A 26,010-nucleotide genomic window follows, 5' to 3' on the forward strand; every position below is an offset into this window, starting at 1 on the left:
CTATCAGCACTCGAAGCCTTAGGACATTGCTTACTGCTGCCGTTATTTTATCGATATATTTTCAATATTTGCTCATCAATTCGTGAGCTTGCCCTACGATGTGACAGCAGTAATACTTTTTGTTAAAAAAAAACTCATACCTAAATTTAATTAAAATAAGTGGGAACAGATCCAAAAATCTTAAACGGTGCAAACCTCACCCTCTCCTTCCGACTGCTGCTCTGAGCTATGCAGCATCTCAGTGTTTCAGCAGAGTTGAGTCTGCTGTGAGTGACTGCGCTTCGGACCAATGGCAGCACAGTCCCCTCCCCTAACCGTGACGTCGGGACAGACAGAATCCAATCCAATCATCGATGTTGTCGGCTGCTTTAATTCACCCCCCACCCCCCGCCCATTTGGGTTTATTCAGAGTTATTGCAAGAAATTCAGTCCTGAGAGGGGAGCGAGAGCAAAGAAAAAAGGCATCCCCACTCCTAGTCATACTATTAGTTTATATGGACATGGTGCCTGTTATCACGTAAGAAACCAGATGAGACGTACCCTGTAACACTTTGAAGATTGTGGAGGAAAAAAAATCCTAATTTGACACAAATAAGGGCATCGCTGACGGTTGAGGAAAACCTGGACCACAGTGAACTAAGAAATCTTTTTTTTTCTGTACCAGGAAAAGTACGGCGCTCGGCTATGTTGCCATTAACAGTAAAACAGGTTGCACGGTGAGAGTAACTGCGCTCTGTTCTGATGCGGAATAACTGCATGGACCCTCTTGTCCACAGGAACATAACGTGTGTGCGGATCACCTGATTCTGTTTGTTGAAGAGGATTGCAGACAGCCGCAGTACGTGTGTTCTTCTGAGAATTCCTAACAGCAGAGTTAGATGGCAAAACCCAGTATTTAATTGATAGACGGTGCGCTGCCATCTCAACCAACATTTATCTTCCCCACCGTTGCTCTCTTTTGGAACACAACATGCATTTTTACTCGTGAATAACACGCAAGTGCGCCTTGATCTCATCAGATATCTTTATTTTGGAGTAATTCAACAGTCTTTTTTGTTTGTTGAACGAGAGGGATTTTATCAAAGATGTGCGACTGCAATAATCGGCAAAAGAAACCACACGCGCGCTAACACAGCCTTCAGTGGAAACCGGAGGTAAGGAAATATATTTTGTGCTCAAAAGACAAGTAGCGCACAAATCTGAGTGTTCTGCAATGTCATCTGCTGTGAATCTGTATCAGTACCTGTCATGAAAAATAACGATGATTTTAATTTGATGAAATATGTACTTTAATTGTGCAAAGTTTAGAGAAGCATAAGAGACGTCTCGTTTTGCTTACTTCTTGCAGTGTCTAGAAAGGAGATGCTAAGTAATTGAATGGCTGCCCCGGTTACTGCAGTATTTTATTATCATAAGCTTTTGGAGTTTAAAAGAATACTTGCAGAGGGACCAACGATGATCCAAACATATGATCATGTTGTGCAGCAGGCAAAAGCGGATATGTCTACACGTATATGTTGTATTTTAATTTGCTTGGAAAGTAGAATGTTTCCCATGTGAAAATATTTTTCTCATTCGGTTGCCGTTAACACTCCTCGGAGCAGTATGTAGAAATACCGGATAAATCAGCTTTATAAAATAACTCAGTCATTTTTGTTCAACTTGTCTTTAACATGTTTGTGTTTTTACCCGAGAGTGAATTGATTGTAACCAATTCTAATCGTTGTTTATTTATAGGATTGTGTAGGCTGCTACTTGCCTACGAATGCAAGGTTTTGTGAATCCTGCAGTCTAGCTACATTGCATGGGGAAAACAATTTGAAATCGAAGTGGAAAAGAATTACACCACTGCCATGGACCTCAAAGATTTTTACCTGTTGGCCGCTCTGGTCGCCTGCTTTTGGTTAGATCCTGCTATAGCCCAAGAGCTGATCTACCCTATTAGAGAAGAGCTGCAAGAAAACGTTCTCATTGGAAACATACCAAAGGATCTGAACATTTCCCATACAAATGCTGCAACTGGAACAAGCGCTAATCTGGTTTATAGGCTGGTTTCAAAAGCTGGAGATAAACCTTTACTCAGAGTTTTAAGCAGTACTGGGGAAATTTTTACAACTTCGAACCGGATCGACAGGGAGAAACTCTGTCCTGGTCCCTCCTATGAGGAAAATGAATGCTCTTTTGAGATTGAGGTGGTCATCCTGCCAAACGATTATTTCAGACTGATTAAAATTAAAATAATCGTAAAGGACACTAATGACAATGCCCCCATGTTTCCATCTCCGGTTATAAACATCTCCATCCCAGAGAACACTATAATTAATAGTCGCTTTGCCATTCCCTCAGCCACTGACCCAGACACCGGCTTTAACAGCGTGCAGCACTATGAGCTGGTGAATGGGCAGAGCGCCTTTGGGCTGGACATCGTAGAAACACCGGAGGGGGAGAAGTGGCCCCAGCTGATTGTACAGCAGAACTTAGACAGGGAACAGAAAGACACCTACGTGATGAAGGTTAAGGTGGAAGATGGGGGCAACCCCCAAAAGTCCAGCACCGCTATCCTGCAGGTCACGGTTACTGATGTGAATGACAACAGACCGGTTTTTAAAGAGAACCAGATCGAGGTCCACATTCCGGAGAATTCCCCTGTAGGGACGTCTGTGGTGCAGCTGCAAGCCACAGACGCAGACGTGGGGCCCAATGCTGATATCAGATATGTCTTTGGTACCCAGGTTTCTCCCGCTACTAAAAGACTTTTTGCATTAAACTCCACCACCGGTCTTATAAAAGTACAGCAGCCTCTAGACAGAGAGGAAACTGCCATTCACAAGCTGACAGTGCTCGCCAGCGATGGCAGTTCAAGTCCGGCCAGAGCTACTGTAACTATCAATGTGACAGATGTGAATGACAATCCTCCTAACATAGACCTGAGATACATTATCAGTCCCATTAATGGCACAGTTTTCCTATCGGAAAAAGATCCCATTAATACAAAGATTGCTCTGATCACAGTGTCTGATAAAGACACAGATGTCAATGGTAAAGTGATTTGCTTTATTGAAAAGGATGTCCCCTTCCACCTAAAAGCAGTTTATGACAACCAGTACCTTTTAGAGACTTCTGCACTACTCGATTACGAGGGCACCAAAGAATACATCTTTAAAATTGTAGCCTCCGACTCCGGCAAACCGAGCCTAAATCAGACAGCTTTGGTCAGAGTGAAGCTGGAGGATGAGAACGACAACCCTCCCATTTTTAGTCAGCCTGTAATCGAGTTGGCAGTGATGGAGAACAATAAACGGGGTTTGTTCCTCACCACTATCACCGCTACAGATGAGGACAGCGGAAAGAACGCAGAGATAGTTTACCAGCTGGGACCCAACGCCTCTTTCTTTGACTTGGATCGTAAAACGGGGGTGTTAACGGCTTCCAGAGTTTTCGACAGAGAGGAGCAGGACAGATTCCTTTTCACGGTGACGGCGAGAGACAATGGGACCCCCCCACTCCAAAGCCAGGCAGCCGTAATTGTCACCATTCAGGACGAGAACGATAACAGCCCCAAGTTCACCCACAACCACTTCCAGTTTTACGTGTCGGAGAACCTACCAAAGGACAGCACAGTCGGCGTCATCACCGTCACGGACGCAGATGCAGGGGAGAACGCAGCTGTGACTCTCTCCATAATGAGCGATAATGAAAACTTTATTCTGGATCCATACTCTGGAGTTATAAAGTCCAATGTTTCCTTTGACAGAGAGCAGCAGAGCTCCTACACCTTTGATGTCCGAGCTGTGGACAGTGGACAGCCCCCATGCTCCTCGGCTGCCAAGGTGACTATAAATGTCATGGATGTCAATGACAACACCCCTGTGGTCATCTATCCCCCATCTAACACATCCTTCAAGTTGGTTCCCCTCTCTGCTATTCCAGGGTCTGTAGTCGCAGAGGTCTTTGCGGTAGATGGTGACACAGAAATGAATGCAGAGCTTAAGTACACCATTTTGAGTGGCAACAGCAAAGGCTTGTTTAGGATCGACCCTGTGACTGGCAACATTACGCTTGAGGAGAAGCCGACCGCTCTCGACATTGGGCTTCATCGGCTGGTGGTCAACATCAGTGACCTGGGTTACCCCAAATCCTTGCACACTTTGGTCCTTGTGTTTCTGTTTGTTAATGACACTGTGGGCAATGCCAGCTATGTGTATGACCTCATCCGCCGGACAATGGAGACCCCTTTGGACAGAACCATCGATGAGAGCGACAAGACCTATCAGAACGGGGACTACTTGACGATCATGATTGCCATAGTGGCAGGGGCCATGGTGGTGGTTGTGGTGATATTCGTCACCGTGCTGGTGCGCTGCCGCCACGCCTCCAGGTTTAAGGCGGCACAGCGGAAGAAACAAGGGGCCGAGTGGATGTCCCCGAACCAGGAGAACAAGCAGAACAAGAAGAAGAAGCGAAAGAAAAGGAAGTCGCCCAAGAACTCTCTGCTGAATTTTGTCACCATCGAGGAGACCAAGCCCGACGACCCCGTGCACGAGCCCATTAACGGCACCATCAGCCTCCCCGCGGAGCTGGAAGAGCAGGGCATCGGACGCTTTGACTGGAGCACTGCCCCAACAACCACCTTTAAACCCAACAGCCCTGACCTGGCCCGGCACTACAAGTCCGCCTCGCCACAGTCGGCCTTCCACCTCAAGGCCGACACCCCGGTCTCGGTGAAAAAGCACCACGTCATTCAGGAGCTCCCCCTGGACAACACCTTTGTCGGGGGCTGTGACACCCTGTCCAAGCGGTCGTCCACTAGTTCAGACCACTTCAGTGCCTCGGAGTGCAGTTCCCAAGGAGGGTTCAAGACAAAGGGGTCCATGCACACCAGACAGGTAAAAGAGCACTTTTACTGGTCTATAAGTACTGCACATAACTGTTCGATCCACCAGTACTGAAGCACCAGTATTTCTTATTTGCTCTGTTGTATGTGCAGATGTAAAGGACCCACTTATAGGTTCTGTCATGCATATGTGTACTTTTAAACCAAAAAAAAACCCCTCCTCATTATTCATGTATGTTGCTTATTTTGGATCAGAGTTTCATGTGCACATTTTTGTTGTTGTTGTTGTTTGTTTCTTTCTTTCAGAAGCACTTACTTTTCTGTTCATCAATGTGGGTTTCAGCTAAAGTGTACTGGGTGGTTAATTAATGAAATCTGTCAAGATCTTTTATGCACATGCTTTTGTTATGACTGTGGATATGGTAAGAATCTGAATGTGGAGTTGCATTTGGTTGTTAAGTCACACTGCAAAGATGCACAGCTTTCAGAGTTTGTAAAAGAAACATTTTTTTCTTGCCAGTCTGCTCCATTTGCCATTTCAAACAAGAATACATAATGCAGAAACCAATTAATGGCCCGTGTGTGAAACCAAATCCATTTATAATTCTGAAGTATGTTTCAAGGACAGCACAATTTGCCCTAATCAAAGTTATCTATTACATGTAAGTGCATATATACATATATACTTGTGTCCTGTTGAAGCAATCCTGATGACAAATGTACTTTATTTCCTTTTGCTCTTTTGAGTTTGTTTCATAATGCAAAATGTGTGCAGTTCCTATTGCATATATACGTGTTAGACATAACTATGAAATGTAGTAACATTTTGATAGGCTTGGGAAAACACAAAGCGTAATAATTGTTCAGAGTACTAAATAATTTATGATATAATAAAGGTAATATAGCCGAATCATCTAAGCTTAAGTGAGTAGTTTCTATTCCCTAGTAAAGCATGCAGGTAAACTGTCCAAGGCCATTATGAAACTTGAAACGTATCCAATTCAGAAGTGATTAGGAATTAATGAGACTCAAAATGCAACCTAATCCATGATTATTTTAAGGTCTTAACAATTTCGTGCTAATAAAAAAGCTAACTACAATGTGCACTGTTAATCTGGTGGGACAACCGGGAAGAAGGGACCAGGCTGCCTGTAGGTGGCACTGTTGGTCTGCAAGGCATAGGATGGCACTCAGCCAACATGCAGCATGTCTGTACAGCAATGGAAGTAGGCGAAAGAGCAGGATTGTCTGCATCCAATGAAGGTCTGATGTCTAATGACAGAGTAAATGCACAGCAGATTTAAAATGGCAGCCACCATTGTAAATGATAAGATCTGGCAATTTTAGTGGGGGAGTACTGTGACTTAAATTGATGTGGAGTGGAGCTTGTGCGGTCGGGATTGCATGCAGCATTTTGACCATGATAGACAAGCAAACAAAAGGAACATCTCATGTAATGGCATTTTCTGACCAAATAGGGCCGGGGGGTCGGCTTTGAGCTTGTCGCATGAAGGATGGCTCCACTGTATTTAAGTTAGTTTTTCTCTCACAAAAGTGGATGAAATATATGGGGGCACATTTGATCAGTTTGAACAGTAATATAATAAAAGCAAGAGGAGTTTGGTAATCAGTGAGTGAAGACAGACGATTATGAGAAGTATGCACCGGGCCCTGTCGAGTATTTGTTTTGTCAGCTGCATGCATTTATGTTGGTTTTTACAGGCCAGATTTGCACTGCAAATTGAAATAAGCCTTGAGCCTCTTAAAGCGTAACATGTATAAAGCAAGTTGGAAACCTTGAGTCATATGCATTTTGACTGACTTTACAAGCCAGTGCCTTCTGTTTAGAATCCCTTGTTGCACAAGGTTCAGTGGAGACAGCAAATATATCAGCCTGCATATGAACATATTGATGTTGGTCATTTACAGCATTTGTTTTAATTTTTACCTCATTTCCACTGCATGTTGTGTCAGGACAGCACTGTAGATTAAGTCTATTACTGTATGTGGTTCCTACATTGTTAAAGAAGAAACCTTAAATAGAGGGCAGTCTTTTTTTTCCTTTTGTTTTTTTTTTGAAGCCTTGAAACATGGAGTTCTCAGATTTCCTCATTCTGATGCTAAGCATTAACAGACTTTTACCAACAGCAGCTTTATTGCAGCTAAAGGCTTTTTGGGAGTGGTGTTGTTACTTCACCAAAATTCTGCCAACAGTGGTTGGGTATTTTGTTTTTTTTTTCCCTGAAGTGACCTATATTAATAGAAACAACAGCTGTTTAAGACATGAAAACATTGTTTTATCAGTCAACAAAGACCATGCTCTGACTGAGTGTGAAAAAGTGAGTCAGCTCAGTGACTCAGCTATGGTTGCTCTTCCCTTTTCAGCTGCCAGACATTTATTAAAGAAATTATTAATTATCTACTTTTACTTACTTCTACTCTTTTATAGCATTCAGAAGGGCTCTTTAAAGATCACACACAATACATCAGCATTTAATCCATTTGTGTATCGTATTGAAGAGCTTATTGAATTACACATGTTCTCAAGAAAACGGCTGTCCAAATGCTGGGTATATCTTTGAAGATTTTAATGAAGTCTGTGAAGTTTTTGTATATGAAACGTGTAGCTGATTAATTAAACTGTACATGCTCCTTTGATGCTTTCGTCTGTAGTAGTACTTCAGCATACTCTTGATAAATGGTTTTGAAAATATCTTGCACCAGAACCATCTCCAGCAGCCATACGACTACTGTTGCCTGTAGGGATGGGCTTGGTTAGTGACTGGGTGGGAGAACAACTCAAATCAAGTAGCTGCTGGAAGTGGTGCTGGTGTCTCCGGGAAGGGACTTTTGTCTCTTTGGACTGAGAAGAAGACAAATTCTCCAGTACAGTAATGGGGACATTGTGCTGTAGGAGACACCAATTTTGGGATGAGGCGAGGTCCTGACACCTTGTAGTTGTGAAAGATCTAATATGATTTAGCAAAGAGTCGGGGGGGGGGGGGGGGGGGGGGTCCTTTTGTCCTTGTGAAATAATCAATGTGTTTCCTTTTTTTTCAACCAGGCTGTAAAATTATCCCCTAGTTGAATTGGCTAAAATAAATCTCCTCCATCACAGCTGATGTGTGATGAGGATTCTGGATGCAGAGTGGTGGCACCCAAGAGGGTGTCACACATTTGTGGAGTTGGAAATGAGTCACCTCCCTTGCTTTGCGATCCTTAAAAGGCAGTATATAAATATAATCCATTATTATCATTATTTTTCCTCAGACATGGCAACTTTAAATGCAAATGAGTTGGCAGCATTTTTTTTTTTAAATATAACTATTTAAAGTAGCTCTGTAAGTGTTTTTTTTTTTTCCTTCAACCAATGTCTTGGTAGATGAAATTATACATGTGCGAAAAAGGGACAGCCATCTTATTTTAATAATGCACTTAAAGTGCACACAATGATGATTATTAAAGTGAAGTGAAGCACAGAGGATCCAAGAAAATACAGCTTTGGTGTTTTATTTGTTGCAGCTTGAGAGGGGAAGTTAAAGGCGGCATTGGCATGTGTTTCATCTCTACAGTGTCCCATGATAGGATGTGCCGCATCCTTTAATGTCTTCTTACATTCATGCCACAGGCATGAGGTGTCCAACACTTCACCTTCATGTGTCTGATGTTTTCCACAACCGCCATCAAACAGAACAACTGTCCTATATGATATTCAAACTAAAACACTCTACATCAAAAATTCTGTCATGCCTTTTATGGATCTCCAAAGCCTGTAAGACTATTGACTAATTAATAAAACGTGCTCAGAAAACTAAACGGATAAGAATCGAAATAATGCCTTTCGTTTAAAGCGGTGAAAACATCAGAATTTACGTAACCTATCATGTCTGGGGTTTGGCAACAGTCTGGATCAATATGCTGTTGGATCACTGGATTGTCTCAAGTGTAGCTGGGATAAAACCAAGACTGTTCAATGGAAATGCTTCCAGTTTACTTCCGGAATAGCTGACCTACAGTTTGGCGGGTTATTGGATACACTTCCAGGTTGTTTCAGGTATATGCGATCTATAGCTAAGGTGGATCTGTGTAAACACCAGCTTGCTTCAGGTTAAGATGACTTTTCAGACATGTTCAGTTTGCTTCAGGTATAGTTTAGCTACAGCTGAGACTGGTCAATGGAAGTGTCTCTAGTTGGCTTCAGGTGTAGTTTACCTTTATTTAAGGTTAAACCGAGGGAATGTGGGTAATGATTCAATTAATATCTCAATTCATCATTTCTGATTGATGTAGAGTTTTTTTTCTGCTGTATGAATTTTTTTTTAACCATTGTGAATGGACGTTCACTTTTCATCATATATAGCTCTGTATTTTTGAAAGATATATGGGATGTGAGTCAACAATATATTTAATGTATTTTTCCCTCAATTTTTTTTTTTTTTTGATTCATATGTACAAAAGGCAGAGGGTGTACTTGGAATTATTCAATATGATGGCCAGTAGGGATATAGCTAGGGCACTTTGTATAGGTGCTTTTATGAACGCCTTTATGAGTGAAACCACTTGTTCTATGCATAGCTCTAACATTGCCCTTTGTGCTTGGTAAGTAAAAATACATGTAGGCAGAACGAAAGCTTCATACCACATTTTATAATGTGTATGATCATGGACTCAGTCCTTCAATGTCCTAAAGTTTCAAAATAAGGGGTCATTGTTGAGGTGATGTCTGTGAAATAATATATACATGATATTAATGTGAAAATAATGTAGAGGTACATACAATATAATATATTTTAATGTGATTATATCACAATAAAGTATTGTAATTATACAGGAGGTGTTGTAAATGGTATTTCAAATGTATTAATGCAGTTTCACAACACTTCACAATAGCCGAGATAAGTGATTGGAGTATGAAGTTTCACGAACCCCAGATATGATAACACTTGACAGTAGAACACTGGTGTTTTTAGTGTCTCTATCATTTGAACCAGTCCGATTGCTTTAAAGTTTTTCAATGGTTTAGGCTATTCATAACAGCAAATGGTAGTTCCACTCAATATGGGGTTCAGGAGTCTGTAAGTAATCATATGGAGTACCTACTTTCCTATCACTTCCGGTTATTTTTTCCACATTTCATAAAAAGGTACCAATCAATGGCTTTATATATGGCATCAACAGTGTGTTGATGTCTATGCTTGATTTACAATCTTTGCTAAGAATGCTGGCTTTCCACTGTCCAGTTGGGTGTTATCATGTCCTTATGTTTTTGTTTGCCATATATGGGCATTTTAAGATAGTGAGGAAAAAAAAAAGAATGATCTGAATTGTAATAATGCAGCTCCAGGAGGCAAATCATGGGCATAGCTAATGAGGAAAGCTTTGATGTGATTATGACTGGCCCCAAACTGGGTTGGTAATGGTAACTATTAAAGTAAGGGACAATGGCATTAAATGACACTATTTCATTGGTTGAGCTCATATATTTAAAGAAGGGATTTCTTATCCAAACAGGAGTAGTACAAGAGCTGATGTAATAGATTTACCACTGTAATATCCAGTCTTGAGGGAGTCTTCGCTTTCTGCAGGTTCATTTGCCATATTAATAAGGGATTAGTATGTGGCGGGCTTATATGATTGGGGTAGTTTAAAAAAGATTAATGAACTATGACAATATTGCACCTGAGGGGGACGTCTGAGTCATGCTGATATAGTCCTCAGGAATATCTTGTAAAATGTCCCTCCACTACATATATACATATACTGAATACACCAAGAGCAGTTTTACCACCTGTCCCCACATTAAGTAAATGATTAATGCAAAACAATAAAATAAATAAAACAATGCACTCATCTGGACTGGAAACAAAGCATACTTTATAGCTTCAAAATGAGTTATAAACATAATCACAAACTACATTTGTAAATAAGATGATGTGATAGTCTATGTGATAATATACTGTATATGAATACACATGACATATACTGTATATTTCAATGCATATACATTTAATTGATAAGTACTAATTAACTAGTAATTAGTAATCAGACTAACACATTACTTTATGTGTTTATTTTTTCTTTTTGATTGTATTTGAAGTCGCCAGACAAAGAAAATCTCAAGCCACAAATTAAAGCCAAATCATTGTTAATCTCTTCTCAGCATAGCCATATCAAAATTTACAGTTGCTGTTGTACAACTGGTAGAAAAAAAAAAAAACACAGACATCGCTAACATAGGTACTGTCAGTGAATCTTTATTACCTTCCAATGAAATAATGTCCATAAATATTAATCCTTATTTGTGTTAGTTTGTACCAATAAATCCTTTAGGGATGCCTTCAGCACAGGTATTTTTGGACAGCTAGCTACTGAATTTGCAAAATTGCAAAAACAGCCATTTACATTCAGAGAAAGAACATGCGTCACATTTATATCAAGATATTCTAATTAACCACTGAAGCCCTACTGCAGTGTACAATAATTATACATAGCCGAGGCTGTACTGATATAACATACTAGCAGCCAGCTCCAGTTTTACTAATGGTTTAGCATTTATTCTGGATCCACCACCGTTTTCCCATGAAAGCTACTGTCAAATGTGGTATTAAAAAGAAGACAAAAACAAATAATTAATATTAAATAAGCCCCTTTACCTCCTCAATGAATTTGGTGGAAATATACTTAAAGTATTTTAAGGGCATGCCACTGTATGCGTTTTTCATATTTTGTTTCTGTTATTTTTAGACTGTAGGTACTGAAGAATAGGGAAAGATAGATGAGAGGTTGCCTTCCAGCATATTTCACAAAGGAAATACATACAAAATAAATAAGTGCTTGCCTCTTTAATGCATATACGAATCATTTGCGCACTTACTGAAATTCCCCAGTAGAATTCCAAAGCTTATCCATTGTAATTGAACGGCTACAAAATTACACATCACTCTAGGCGGTTTCTTTCTACACACTGCAACATGGCAAGATTTACAAAAAGAAATGTTCATAAAAATCCCGTTATTAAAATGATTTTGCATCATATAAAATTGATGCTGTCATGATTGAAGTGGAGAGAAGAAGAAAATGTTTCTTGTTTGTTTCTGCTTGTTTGTAGGTTTTTTTTTTAGGTATGCAAAAGAAAAGAGGACATAATGGAGGGGAATTGTAATGAATGAAGGAACCAACCCCTCACATCCACAGCTTATCCAATCTTTATTTTAACTGAATCATGCTTTCTGACACACAACTTGTGTTCAAAAGAGTATTTCCGTTCCTAATCTGACCAGTGCTACACACAGCCAGTAGGCACTTTGAGGTATTGTGGTGTTGTGTTCTGATGTGACGACCCTCCTCAGGGTATTGTCCCACTAAGGGGGTCATCCCTTCGGAACCAGAGTATTGCAGCGCTGTTGTCAAGGCATGGTCATGTTTAGAAATAATAGCTGCAATAATAATGACAGCCTCGCTTGATGTGTAACTGCAATAGACAGTTCTTCATCTGACCTTAAGTGTCATTGAAATTGTATAACTGTATCTGTGTAATATATTATGTATATACAAGATGTTTTATGTAAATTGAGCTCCTGCTTGGTAATCGTGCTTAATGTGCTGCATTATACTATAATGGGCTTGTTTTGCTTTATGTAATGTAATCTCCATTTGAAGTCTGTATCAGGATATGGTACAGTAGTAATTTACCATGAGAGTTTTAGAAAGCAAAGTAAAAATCATTCTAAAGCCTTGTTTTCACAGCGTTTACACCTTTATAATTTCATAATAAATGTTTAAAAGCAATATACTGTTTTATATATTATTTTATTATTATTTACACACATTTTTGTAATATTTTTATGTTGAAGGAAGTTGGTCACAGGACCTAAAAAGTAATGCAATTGTGGAAGAAATAGCCTAGCTTTTGCACAGAATGTACAGTAGTATAGCTTACTGGGATGTACATTCATATTTATGCTCCATTGCTCACATTTTACTTTTGACACTCTGTTCAATCCCCTCACAGCTAAGTGATACCTTATTTTTTTTTCCCATGGAGTTGCAGCACTGCAATATTTGAACCTGCCTTAAAAATATAACTTAATAGTATTGGTTAGATTTCTATGCTGAATTTACTGCATTTTAAAGTTGATGCTGAGCTCTGAGCTACAGTTTCAGCTCCTAGCTCCATTCATTTATCCTTGGATGAATATGACACTCCTTTGTGAACCTATACCTGACATTTATGTCTCAATGTAGTTATCAAAGATGGAGAAAGATAATGTCCAAAATGAAATATTTGATCAACGGTCACCATTATGCAGGGTGACTTGCATTGCTTACATTTTGTATTTAATCCATTTAGGTCTCATTCATGTAGTGTCTCAATATAGTTGGGATTGTCTTCTTCTACTCTTAATATGGGCAAGTTCACACATATTAAGGTTGTCATACAATTTTCAGTTGCAGTTGTCTGCCCTGCTAGAAGCAAGTAGTGAAGCCTGTTGTTAGTACTGCCTAATTTGCTATTGAGCTCTAACAAGAAGTTGAACCACTACTCATAGTTATGCAGAGGACAACTGTGCAAGTAACATGTATCACTTCCATTTTTCCATCTATCCCAATATTCCATCCATGCCTGTGAGCAACAAATTTAACAATAAAGGTGCGAAGCAGTGTCTCTGATTGCTCTCTGTTACCATTGGGTTTTGCAATGTTCAACGTATCTCCGTCATCACTGAGAGCAACAAAGAAGCTTGTAGACAACAAGCCCCTTTTGTCCATGTTGTTCACACTTAAAAGTGCATTAGTTATAACCATCACCTTGTGTTAGTGCAATTGCCACGGCCATCTGAAATGAAAGAGTTCTGCAGCTTGTATACCCTGGGATGGTAATCGATCTTACAGTATGCGTGTATATTAACAAATGCACAACACCACCGGTTACAGCTGTTGCTATGGTTGTCAAGGCAGAAGAATGAACAAGACTGGATGTTGCAGCCATGCAGCTCTATGTTTATTTAAGATCAAGTACCACACTCCAGAGAACAAAGGCAGTGCACCACTGGGTAATCAAAACCACAGGCTTTAGATTATGACCAGTCTCTAAATCACTGCACCCCTATAAGGAAAATACCCAGAGACCTCTATGTTTGACTTCTCACTATGTGAGTATTTGCATTGCATTGCATTGCATTTGGAGTGAAGGTTGTAGTGAAAGAGGGAATCCAAAAATGTACTTGTATTGCACATTATTTTCTGGACAAAAATAAGTTCGCTGCAATAAGTGCAGAGGCGACACATCTGTGGAGGGAAGCTCTAAGACATTTTTTAAATCCAGTTACAGAGTTTTTGGTTCAGGTTTGAGTTTGACACTGTAGTCTGTGTCTGCACAGAGAGGCTTTAGAAGTTGACTCTGTGCTGCAATGATACGCAAGATGTGCAATCACTAAACTAATCACATGCTAAACACATAAATAAATAGATTTTAAAAATCCACACCAGGTTAGAAGGTTGAATTTCAGGTCATGAGGTCCTGGGAATCTAAATCCAGAGGACCACTCCATGGCTGTTTCCTTCAGGAAGGTATAGGGCATAGTACCCAATGACAGTCACCATGGAAAAAAATCACACAAAACAGCAAAAACACTGTTTATTCTCTAATAAACTGATCTAAAACATGTGTGGAAGAGTTGCTTGCTGCATCCAAGAGGGAGCTTGATATCAATGACAGCTTTGTAATTGAAGATTACCAAGTGGGTCTAAATTGCATTCTAACCTGGAGTTTGGTTTTCACCCCTTAATTAAACACTGAAAAAATGTCTAGGAAAAATTCACAGGGAATCTATTGTGAAGCTGTCTGTGGTACTGGTAGATTTCACTTCCTTTCCCGAACCTGTTTGACCAAATGGCTCCCCTTAGAAAAGGCTAATTCTGTTTGTGCATTGGATGCGATTCTGTTATCATTGAAAACACCTTGCTCTCACTTATCTGAAGTTTAGTTTGAAGTTTTTGCTTCCATTTTTTCCCCATATTTAAGGGAAAAAAAAGTTTTTTAACTTAAACTAGAGACTGTTTGAGCACTGCTTTGAAGACAACGCCAGCACACATGCAAAAAAATATAACTGGCAAATTATTAAAAAAAAGATTCTGCAAGACATATTCATATACACTGTACCTCAATAAAAAATGATGACAGCATGACAACTTTTTTGCATCATGAATGAGTTGGGTTAATTTCAGAAATGAAGAACGTGTTTTCTTTCTTTCAAATGATATGGAATCTACAGTGTGTCAACTTAGGGAACATTTTGTTTTCATGAAGTGTCCCTTTGTCCACTTTGAGTGTGCATGTGTGTGTGTGTGTGTGTGTGTGTGTGTGTGTGTGTGTGTATGTGTGTGTGCAGTTTAAAATGTTTTCCACATAAATATTACTCAAATGAGCAATGTTCTTCAGCTAGTAAGAGGAAGTAAAGTTTGTTACCCAACCCCTCATGAAACCAGTCACAGTCCAAAGAACAGTCTTCTCTGTTAAAATTGGCAGATCGAAAATACCCTCAATACACAATTATTAATTCACTTTACTTCCAAACCGACAGACAATTGGCAGTTTTCTGCCAAATAACTGCACTAGCAATTGTACTTCCTAAGAACTTCATCTGGCTGACAGGGGGTCACTAACACATGCTTTCAATCACCTAACACAAGGAGCAGGTGGCTTAACCATCAGTTAAGGGCAATAGTGATGCTTTGGCCTCCTCTTTTCTTTGGTGCTTCAGGTCAGGTGAATCTGTCCTCAGCAGGGGAACAACAGGAGACAGACATTTCTGTTAAACTTTTGTTTGACAGTGTTTCAGGATCAAGAAAAAAGAAAAAAACACCTCTCTGATGTTACACTTTCAATATGGTAGAAAGTGCATGATGGTAACCCATATCAGCAGACTCTCGCTGTTCATTGGATGAGTGGGTGGTGCTGGGGTAAAGCTTCTGTACGCTCTAATGTGGTCATCTAGCAATGACCCCTAGGGCACCCTGTAACTCGTGCCATATAAGAAACATTCTCCAATTCCAATTCAAAAATGGGGTGTATAAATGAGGCAAGAACACTTAAAATGTTGACATTCATCCAAGAAGTGTTAGCAATGCAATACTGCATACTACATACCATGACAAAACAAATGGTCTGAGAATGTTTGCAAAGGGAAATAATAAAATAATAATGATGATAAAACTTAAATTCCAATCATGACAGCATGCTACGAGCATGCTAGGAGATCTATCTAAGACTGCCTAAAGATTAGGCTGTAATCTCCTTTTAAACACGTAAACCCCTAGCTACCTGTAAATGCACAGTGACTACATATTATATCTTCATTTATTAAAAACAGGTGGTTAGACATTCCCCCCATTTCACTGTGAACCATGCCCTGTTGACAAGGAGGAGCGTGCAACCTATTTTTCATCTGAGCCACTGCTGTGCATCAGTGTTTCATTAATTCTGTTTTGTGTTTTCTTTAAAGGGTGCTACTTGGAACATGCCTCCATTATTCTATTATTAGATTCTATTATATTCTCTATTGAGAAGATAGAGACCACTGAAGAATGGAGGTATTTTTTCTAGACCAGCATGAATAGCTTAAGCTTTAAAAAAGAAACCTCTATGGTAGCCCTACTAGTGTGATAATTTCTGGAGGTTTTTTTGTTTATGATGTGTTACTACAGTATGTCCCCCCTTGTTGTGTGGAAAAGCTGCACACGGAAATCAAAAACAACCCCCTAACCTCACCCGAACAACAGCGAATCAATACGTGCCATCGATCATTCTTTGTCTTGAGCATTGCACTTCCCAGAGAATACAAGGCCTATTTCTTGATGTGATGGAAACTCGATCCCAAGACTGTTCTTGGCCTATTCAGTCAAGGAAGGGCACTGTTCCAGTGATATGATCCATCAGTTTCATTACGGCAAAATAAACATTGTCAGAACATACATTTCACAATATGTTGGTAATAAGTAGATGAAAAGCAAGGAATACAACTTTTTTCCAAATTATTACCAAGTGAAATAAGGACCTCAACTTGCTCAGGCTACATCACAGGGGATTAAGTAAAAGATCAACATTATGGGGTTTTGTTTTATGGGGACTGAGTAGTGTGTCGCTTGGTCAATCCATCCTTTGTATTACTTTTTCTTACAGCATATTCCTCCAGAAAACATAACCCATTCGGAATATGTTAGCTATGTCTTTCTTAGAGACAGTTATGTAGCAACAATACGAAAGGAGATTTTAAGCAGCAACAATGCTAACATGAGAATTCATTAACTGGTGAAATGAGGTATTAATTTCAGTGCAATGGCTGGAAGTCATGGACCATTAGGCACAGAATAGCTCATCTCAATTTTATAGCTCTCTTATTTACCATGAGATTGGCTTTAATCCACCTTTGAATTGTTTAAAATGCCTTGCAACAACCGTGGAATCAGATTGTGAGCCAAGGACTGGAGCTATAGTGAGCTGATTCATCATGACAAATAACATGGTAAAACAGCACATGCTCACACCTTTGCAAATTCCGGATTACTGGGAATCTTGACTGGAGGAGGTTGCAGTTATGAATTTAAGCAAGCATTACACTTTATATTTTATTTATGTATTTAATTATATGAGCCACACTTTGTCACTAGTTTGGCGGTCGCTGAAATGAACAGAATAGATTGTGAGCTGTTCAAGCTTTTTTTGTTTGTTCAGTTTTGATTTGGTCTTATCAAAACTAGGTAGAATAGATGTCACGTTTTGAACTTTCTGTGCCATGGCTACGCTTGCTAAACTGGCCTGAAGTGTCTTTTATTCAATGGAAAAGCAGTCACTATGACATAGTTAAGGGACTGGGTTTTTTCATCAACTTGCTGGTTTGATGCCCATGTGGGTGCAGTGTCATTGCACTCAATACAAGGTTCTTAACTGTGATTGCTTAAGGTAATCTGAGGCAGTGTGAATTCCTAATGTGGCAAATGTAAGTCACCCTGGATAAAGATATCTACTAAAGAAAATAAACAGTATTTTTTTCTGTTGCTAGAATAAATTTAGTATGCAGGCCAACTCACAGATGTCAACATGCAGCTGCTATGCCATCATCTCTGTTTCATTTGTTTGTTCCCAATTTAAAACATTGATACTTCACATCATATGCAAGCCAGGAAAACATGTTCTTTCAGTTCTATATATAATGTGCCTATGCCATGAATTACTTGAATTCCCTGTTTAGGAGTTGGCCCCAGTGAGGAAAATAAATTAATAAAAAATAAGGGCATGATAAATCTGCTTAGGGACAGAAAATGTTGCCACAGAGTGACATCACAAGGGAATATTTAATATATGACTTGTCCATTGTGATTCTGTCGTAAGCGTAACAAATCTCTGGGTTTAAAAACTCCCTTTGCAGACCATTTCTGCAATTCTTGCAGATACGCTTGAGCTTTATGTCAAAAAAGAAAAAATATTTTGCAGACAAGTGCAGAGGATATTTTTTTTCCAAGCTGGGTTATATGCAGAGGGATAAAACATTTGGCTTCTTAGTTAAGATAAAATGATCCAGTCCTACCTGAGCTCATATGTAAGTCGAATTACGAAGGAAGGAAATTGGTTTCTCCTATCTGGGCGCAATCAGAGAAACTAGGGCTGCCTTCCCTCTTCTGCCTCGGCACAGCCGATTGGGCATGTGACAGAGGCATGGCCCCACATCTCCTTACTCATTCAGATTTTGGAGTCAGGGGTCTGACTAAAATAAAACCCTGAAAAAGCCTGAAAAAAAAATAAAAACCAAATCATTTTGCTTGGGGAGGAAAATTGCATGGAACTGAGCAACACGAGGTATGCTCACCATGTGCGATTCGCCAGCTGCAAGCCCAGGCTATAAGAAAATGGAGTGGAATCGGTTGGCCCGTCGTGATTTGATGTAAAAGGCTGCAGCATGTAGCATGTGGCGGGGAACATGTTACATGTTAGGGGGGGCAGAGTATTAGTGGTCAGGGACCTGGCGTCACATGTGTGGGCATTGATGATGTACCCTTAAAGCAACATCGCAGTGAATTGCTTGATCAGAGGCTGCATAAGTGAAAGGGCCATCAAATGTGAGCCATGTAGTGTTCTTGGAGAGGGGCATCTGCCAAACAAATTAATAGTGCAATGTCTACACAACGTTACCTGAAAACAGCTCCTGGCAGAGGGAGAAACAATTGCAGGAATGAAAGTGATGACAGCGTAGCTGAGTGCGCCCCTGGGGCCCCTTGCAAATCTCCCTTTGCAGAAGCTAGTACCGTGTCATGCGAATGTGCGCAGTGTCAGTTCCTTAAAGCACACATCAGGGCTGCGATTTCACGCTTGACTAAAGAAGAATGGTCTCCATGACCAAACGTTCCGTTTTTTTTTTTTTTTGCCATAGTTGTTCATTTTGGTCTTATTCAGAGTGGCAGGTCGCCTGTCACGAGGACCAAACACTCGTAAACAAAGCTAGAGAGATGACATGTTCGTTACTGAGGGCTACCATTTTGCCGGACAAAGTCCATAAATTCTATTCACACGCACAGCTTAGTTAGACTGTCATCATTTTACCCTGTTTACTGCTAATGAATGCATTCCTTGAGCGATCGGTTCATGACAACTGTCTCTGGACTGAGATTGCAAGGCCCTCAGAAGTTGATTCATGGCTGGGCTCGCAGCTAGATACTCAAACAGGAAAAAAACGATTATTTCCCTCACTAATGCCAGTGCTCTTCACTGTGATCTTTTTGATTAGATGTAGAGGGCTTGAGTCATCTTAGAAATAACTACCTCTTCGGCGATAATGACCAATATTGTGCCTTTTGAATGTGTTCAAAAAGACACAGTACAGTCACACACAGTCAGGTAGTGGATCTGGTCAAAGCCATAGATTTACATCAGTGGGTTGTTTTAACATTTTTACCCTGAATTTGACAGAATATTCCATTGGCTTGATTGTGCTTGGTGGGGTTCTGAGGCTTTGAGAGGCTGTGACTTGTTGAGTTCATTATCGTCTTGGGTCTAGAGAGTCAGAGCTGCGGTGTTATTTCAACACGTCCTGTGAAAATGTTCACATACCTGTTTTCTTTTTTGTTGTTGTTTTCTTTTACATGGACTGGAGTTTTCCAGTCTTGAAATGAGTGAATAAATACTGTGGAAGAATCTAAAAAAGTGCATTGCTTGTATCCTGTGTTCTACTTGCATTCATTGATTGCTAGTAGTTAAAAACAAAGAGACAGTTAGAATAAATAACACACACACACCCCACTTGGCTTTCATTTAAAGAGAGAGAAAAAAACTGAGGCACTTGTCTGGAGGGCAAACATAGAGTGAAGGACGTGTAACGTGGTTCAGGTGAAATGAGTGTAACACCCCCGCTTACTGAGCGTGGACAAAAACTGCCAATAGCCAGGCTTAAAAATGAACAATAATTTCCTAATTAAGGAAGATAAATCCCCCATCATTTCTCATTTTGCAGATAATAACATAGAGGTTTATATTTAATTTTCTGAGTCCTGCGGCCTCACACACGCCAACATCAATTTGCGCAATGGAGTTTGTCTTGACCACAGTAATATCAAACACAAACAATCAATCCCCAGCAATCTCCCTGAGCTTTAATCCACTCTGAGAGAATATTAAGAGGTCCTGCTGGCGGAAAACATTCCGCCGTCGCGGCGTCCTTTTCTTGGCTAATTTGTGCTGGAGCGTCAGGGGACCCACAGAGGGAGCTTGCTATAACAGGACTTCAGCTCCACTGAGCCGAGATCTGGATGTGTCAGAAAAAAAAAAGAAAAAGAAGGAATAAGGTGCCCCATGGATATCACAGGTTGCAGTGAACATGAAGCGTGTCTCTCAGTGAGGGGGCGGACGATTAGGGACATTTCCTGCGAGGGGACGTGTGAGGAGGGACATTTTTCTTAGACACTGTTGTTGACTGATGCAGTGTGAGAACATTTTCAAAAAAAAAAAAAAAGAAAAGAAAACGGAAAGAAAAATTAGGGAGAATTTTTGAAAGTGACTGGAATCCTGAGAAGGCCGCTACTGGGGTGCCCCCCTGTCTTGACAGTTTTTTGTTTCGTTTTGTTTTTATTTTAGTCTTAACCCCGTCGCACCCAGTAAATCCAGGGTTTGTTCGAGTGAAAAAGAGAGGCTTGAAATGCCAGGCACACAGAGCAGTAGCCATGTGGATGTGGCATGATGCCCAGTTCCTGGGTGGCGTAAAGCGCTCATGTTGTAAATCTGCCTGGTGTTCACGCTCGTTGTCAAAGGCGAGAATGCCACCGTTGAATACTGCGCTGAAAACCAGCGTCTAAAATTCAGCAAATAATTTTAGCGCATCCCGTTTTTTTGCAGCTCTTGCAATCTTTTATCTTGTTCATATCAATTGGCAACGATGTAAATATTGAGCTGAACCGCTTTTCTCTTTATCAGTAATCTACAGTATCTTACACTTTCCACTGTGGCATCATTGCCAATCTGTCTGTGTTTCTCTCTTTCTCACACTCTCTCTTCCTCTCCGAGCTGTCTCCTCTCTCTCCTCTCTCTCGCTTTTCCTCTCATACTCCCTCAGTCTCTTACACACTCCCTCCTCTCTCTCTCTCTCTCTCTCTCTCTCTGTACTCACTGACGGTAAAGGAATCATCAGGACACTTCTCACAAAAACGGCATTTATTTTCTTTCTGCTTTATTATTTTTATTTATTTATTTTTTTCTTGAACAGCATGTCTAATTCAGCTGACCTGGGCTTAAACACTAACAGACTGCTTTGCTGACTGCAGATTATGCGTTTAACCTTAGGAAAAAAAAAAATATTGAATAAAATAACGGGAAGCAGATGGTAGTGGGAAGTGTAGGGATTGGTGGGATCTCACTGCCCTGCTGAGAAGTCCTCCCCCTCCTCCCAGCGCTTTCAGAGCCCCGTGTGACTCTGTCTGTCTGTAATGGGCGGGGTTTGCTCACATGGGCAAAATGCATTCGCAGCCCAGAGATCAGACTTGCCTCAACTGATGCATATTTTCCTGTCACCTGGAATTTCGCGCTGCAGGTCTTATTATTTTTAGCTGAGGTGTACGTGTTTTCTTGATGTTCATATTCCCATTTTGGAAGAAATTTGTCTTGATTCTGAATAGTCCGGCTAACAGCAGACGTTTCTATCAGCATGGAAATATTCTCTCTGGCAACACAGTGTATTCATTTATTATTATTTTTTTAATGAATTTAGAGAACCTCCAAACCTGAATCAGCTCTTCAGTCTGTTTTTTTTCACTCATCGAATTGCCTTTGGCTGACAGGTGAGAGGTCAGATATGGAGAAATGAGACACTTTATGTGCTTTTAGAAGGGTGAACCTGACATAACTGGGGGCCTGATCCCAGCCCCAAAGGGTCAACACACTAGTAATGGCTGCCTTTCATTAATGAAAAGAGAAAAGAGAGCTGCTGCAAACGAAGAATTTCATATCAGTTTAAAATAAAAGACAGGAAAAAAACTGTCACTGGCATCCTCCCATTATACTTAGATAGTTTTGTCTCTCTCCCTGATTTAAAAGAGAATTCCTTTGTTCTTTAAATTGGGTTATGTAGAGGGACATGGAGAAAATGCCACACATATTGTAACAAGAGCACCAGCCTTGCCCTGTGACCTCCGTTTACTGTTTTATTGTTCTAACGTATTTCTGTTTATTCCCATGACACAAGTGATGATGCTTGTATCCTGTATGTGGGTCACAATTTAAAGCAGTGCCTACACTATCCAAAAATATACTGAATGCATGGCATGATGGTTAGACCTCTGTACTGTATTATAGCTCTACTCTTGATCACATGGTTAATGGAATGTGGGCCTTGGGGTGTGAGTATGTGATCTATGTCAGATCTCAGGGTAATGTTCTCTGGATGTTCTGTATAAATCTACCAGCCCCCAGTTGGCTCTGTTCATTCAGATCTCTGGTTTCAGAAACACTGCAAATGGAAATCAGGCTCAGGTTCCGTGTAACTGCAGAGGCAATGCATTGTTGGCCTCAGTTTTATGTACAAAAATGAATTAAAAAAATTACAATATCATTCATGTTTGAAGATAAACATGAGTGTTTAAGTCCTTGATATTAACACAACATATTATGGTTAAAACAAAAACAAGCAATACTTCTCAATCTTCTGTTATGACATCCTCTTACAATCAAAGGAGCAATAACCCACGCAACAAGATCAGTCTCTTGGAAATCGATACAGAGCAAACTTTTAGAAAACTAACTTTTACATTTATTTTTACTACAAAATGCATTTGCAATCACATTCATGTTCTCAGTTATCTTGCTGAGATCATGAATGTGCTGATGCCATTTTGAGTCTGTATTTCACATGGAATAACTGAAGAACTGAATTTTTAAAGGACATGCAGGAAGAATGGATAGATGTTTTATCTAATCTAGAGTTGTTCGATGAAAATTGTCCTCATGGCTTTGGAGCATACTTCTACCAAAGGCAGGAAACCACTGCATATACAGCCGTGACTGGGTTTTGTATTCGTAGTATCATTTACTATTACAAGAATGTTTTAATCATGTGCTTATTCTATGCTATAAGTTGTGACAGCAGGTGAAAAGACAGGGTTGGTAAAATGTATTGCTGATTCGGCCTTATCCCCGAGTGATGACTGCTGTAAGCGCAGTGAACCCACTGCCTCCAGAGTGTTCAAAACGCGACGCCATTAAACCCAAGACTGTAGCATGTCTTGCTCCGGGGGTGACATTGCCATAATGAACCTCCTCTGCACAAATGTGTGCAGTTACTTGTGCCATGTTCACATTATTTGACATCATTGAGAAAAGCAGTCCTGTCAGTTCATGGCAGACTGTCAGTGCAGACTATAGTGGGTTTTTAAGTGTGTTTTTATAGATCATTGCGCTACTATAATATTTAACTTATACTATGATTTCATTGTGTGTGCAGTGGTAAATACTAATCATGCAGCTGTAGTAGCATTATTTTATTTCATTATCTATTTGGTTTTCATTTTTTTGACCTACATTATTAGCCTGCTGCAGCCCCCTCCGAGTCTGAAGGGTCCTAAGATGTTGTGTAATTCCTCCTCTGACAGTCTCTGACTGTCATTATTCATCTGTGTTATTTCATACATCTGCACCTTGATACAACAAACTCCCAGGCCATCCATTTGAAATTGACAAGGTTTTGAATAGTGCCCACAAAATGATGGCTGCAGTCAGGGGTGAAACTGAGCCTGTACCAGATAGTATGGAGTACCGGCAAGAGAAAATACATTTTAAATCCTGCATTAAAGCCATTGCTCATTAAAAAACGCAGGCTCATTTAAGAGGAAATCAAATATAGATTTTTTAAAATACCATAATATTGTATTACCTGTGTATTTTAGCTGCTTTACATAATTTAATTGAATGTGCTCATTTTAAACTAAGTATCCAACATTTTCGAGCTGGCACTTTATATCCCTTTGGTGGCAATACTCTATAATCAGGAATTGCATGAGATTCCACTCCTCGGCAGTTAGGTTTCCTCTGAAGGACACTGTTCAAAAACTCCTTTTTTTTCCTGGGACCATTTCCTTTTTTACATGGCCTCAGTCGAATAGGCACTTAGAATCTACTTGTTCCATATCTAAACTATGAAACGAATCAAACGACAATCTTCGTCCAAAGAGGTCTAATGACGTGCTTTATAGACGTAATGTAAATGTAATGTATATGGTCTAATTTGCATAAGTGGTCCAAAGCTGCATTTGGAATATTCTAAGACCCCGTTTACACTTGGTTTTAAAATGCGTTCTGGGGCGATCGGATCACAAGTGGACAGCGCTAAATACAAGTGTAAATGACTGCGAAGATGATCCGATCACTCAAACCACTTGCCGAGTTGGTCTGTGACGCATCTGACCACATTTTTCTAGTGTACGGTAATGCGTCCTGATGCGTCCCCGACAAAAACGTAACAGGAAGATACGTCATCAATGCAGGACGTGGTGGTTGTTTTGGTGACAACGCACCAACGCTCGAAAAAATGCTTTTCTAACACTGTTCCATTTTTCATCGTCCTGCACTCTTTTGCAAGTCGCAAATGACTTTGTCCTGCCAATCTCAACAGTTGGAATAGCCTGTACATGTATATTAGATCTTGAAACATTTTTGTTTTCTTAGCGTGCTAAACAAATCTGGCGCTTGTCTGGCGACAGAGACTGACGTAATAACTGTAGGCGGGGTGACGTAGGCAGTAATGAAAACTGAACACAAGTGGTCAGCTGGACACCTTGGAGACGCATGTTCGACACAGGTGTAAACGGCGATGTGTCTCGGCTGTCCACTTGTGATCCGATCGCTCAAGACGCATTTTAAAACCAAGTGTAAACAGGGCCTAAATGTACAATCAGATAAAAAAACAGATAGGTATGTGTTTGAATAAATAGTAAAATTGGTAAATAAATACCACTCTCCAAATATGCCCGCTCAGCATAGTCACTTGTCACAGAAACGGTAACAATTTTGATTGACGAGCTGATTTCAGGCTATATGCACTTTGACTCAGAGTGTGTAAATAAGCAGTGTGAGACCTGTTGGCAGTGTGAGAAGATTGCAGCCTACCTGCTGGAGAACCATGAGTAGGCACCTCAGTTGCAGGGTGTGATCATTTCAGATTGCAGGTAGGTAGCTATGACCTTATATATATTTTCTGAGCCTGTGTCAATTATTAGTGTCGACCGGAGGGCAAAGATAACTCCGTAGAAAGCCATAGATGATTAGTTTGCTATGTGTTTGTGCAGAAATTTATACTCATCAGACTATGCATATATTTAACTCTATAGATTTGCTAACTAACATTTTCTGCTTTAACTTTTTAAATCGATCTGCGTTAGCTGGCGTCTCCACTACCAAGGTGGATAGGACAGCTAACCGGACAGAAAATAAGTGTTAGATCCATTCTGGTAATGTATGTCTGATAATCTTAAGGCAATAAACATGGGAAAATAAGCAAACAGTAGCAAGCTAGCAGTGTGATTCACAAAGTGGATATTAAGAGTGTGCGGAGCTCTGTGGCTTTTAACAATATAGTGGTTTCCATTATATGCAACCTAGCTATCTTGCTGTGACATAATTTTGGGTAAATAACTCATCTCTCAAT

At 40.1% G+C, this 26,010-nt stretch overlaps 1 protein-coding gene across 2 annotated transcripts in view; it reads left to right on the forward strand.

Annotated features, from left to right (window-relative positions):
* The first annotated feature begins 436 nt into the window (after window positions 1-436).
* The window catches only part of LOC118785545 (protocadherin-9), a 190,402-nt gene continuing 164,828 nt past the window's right edge, over window positions 437-26,010 (forward strand). For both annotated transcript variants that reach the window (XM_036540269.1, XM_036540270.1), the window contains exons 1-2: window positions 437-1,154; window positions 1,738-4,886. In XM_036540269.1, the coding sequence (XP_036396162.1) occupies window positions 1,854-4,886 (3,033 nt within the window). In that variant the 5' untranslated portion in view covers window positions 437-1,154; window positions 1,738-1,853. The remainder of the gene's footprint in view (window positions 1,155-1,737; window positions 4,887-26,010) is intronic.

The sequence above is a fragment of the Megalops cyprinoides genome, chromosome 11 (assembly GCF_013368585.1).
Source record: "Megalops cyprinoides isolate fMegCyp1 chromosome 11, fMegCyp1.pri, whole genome shotgun sequence".
Classification (NCBI taxonomy): Eukaryota; Metazoa; Chordata; class Actinopteri; order Elopiformes; family Megalopidae; genus Megalops; species Megalops cyprinoides.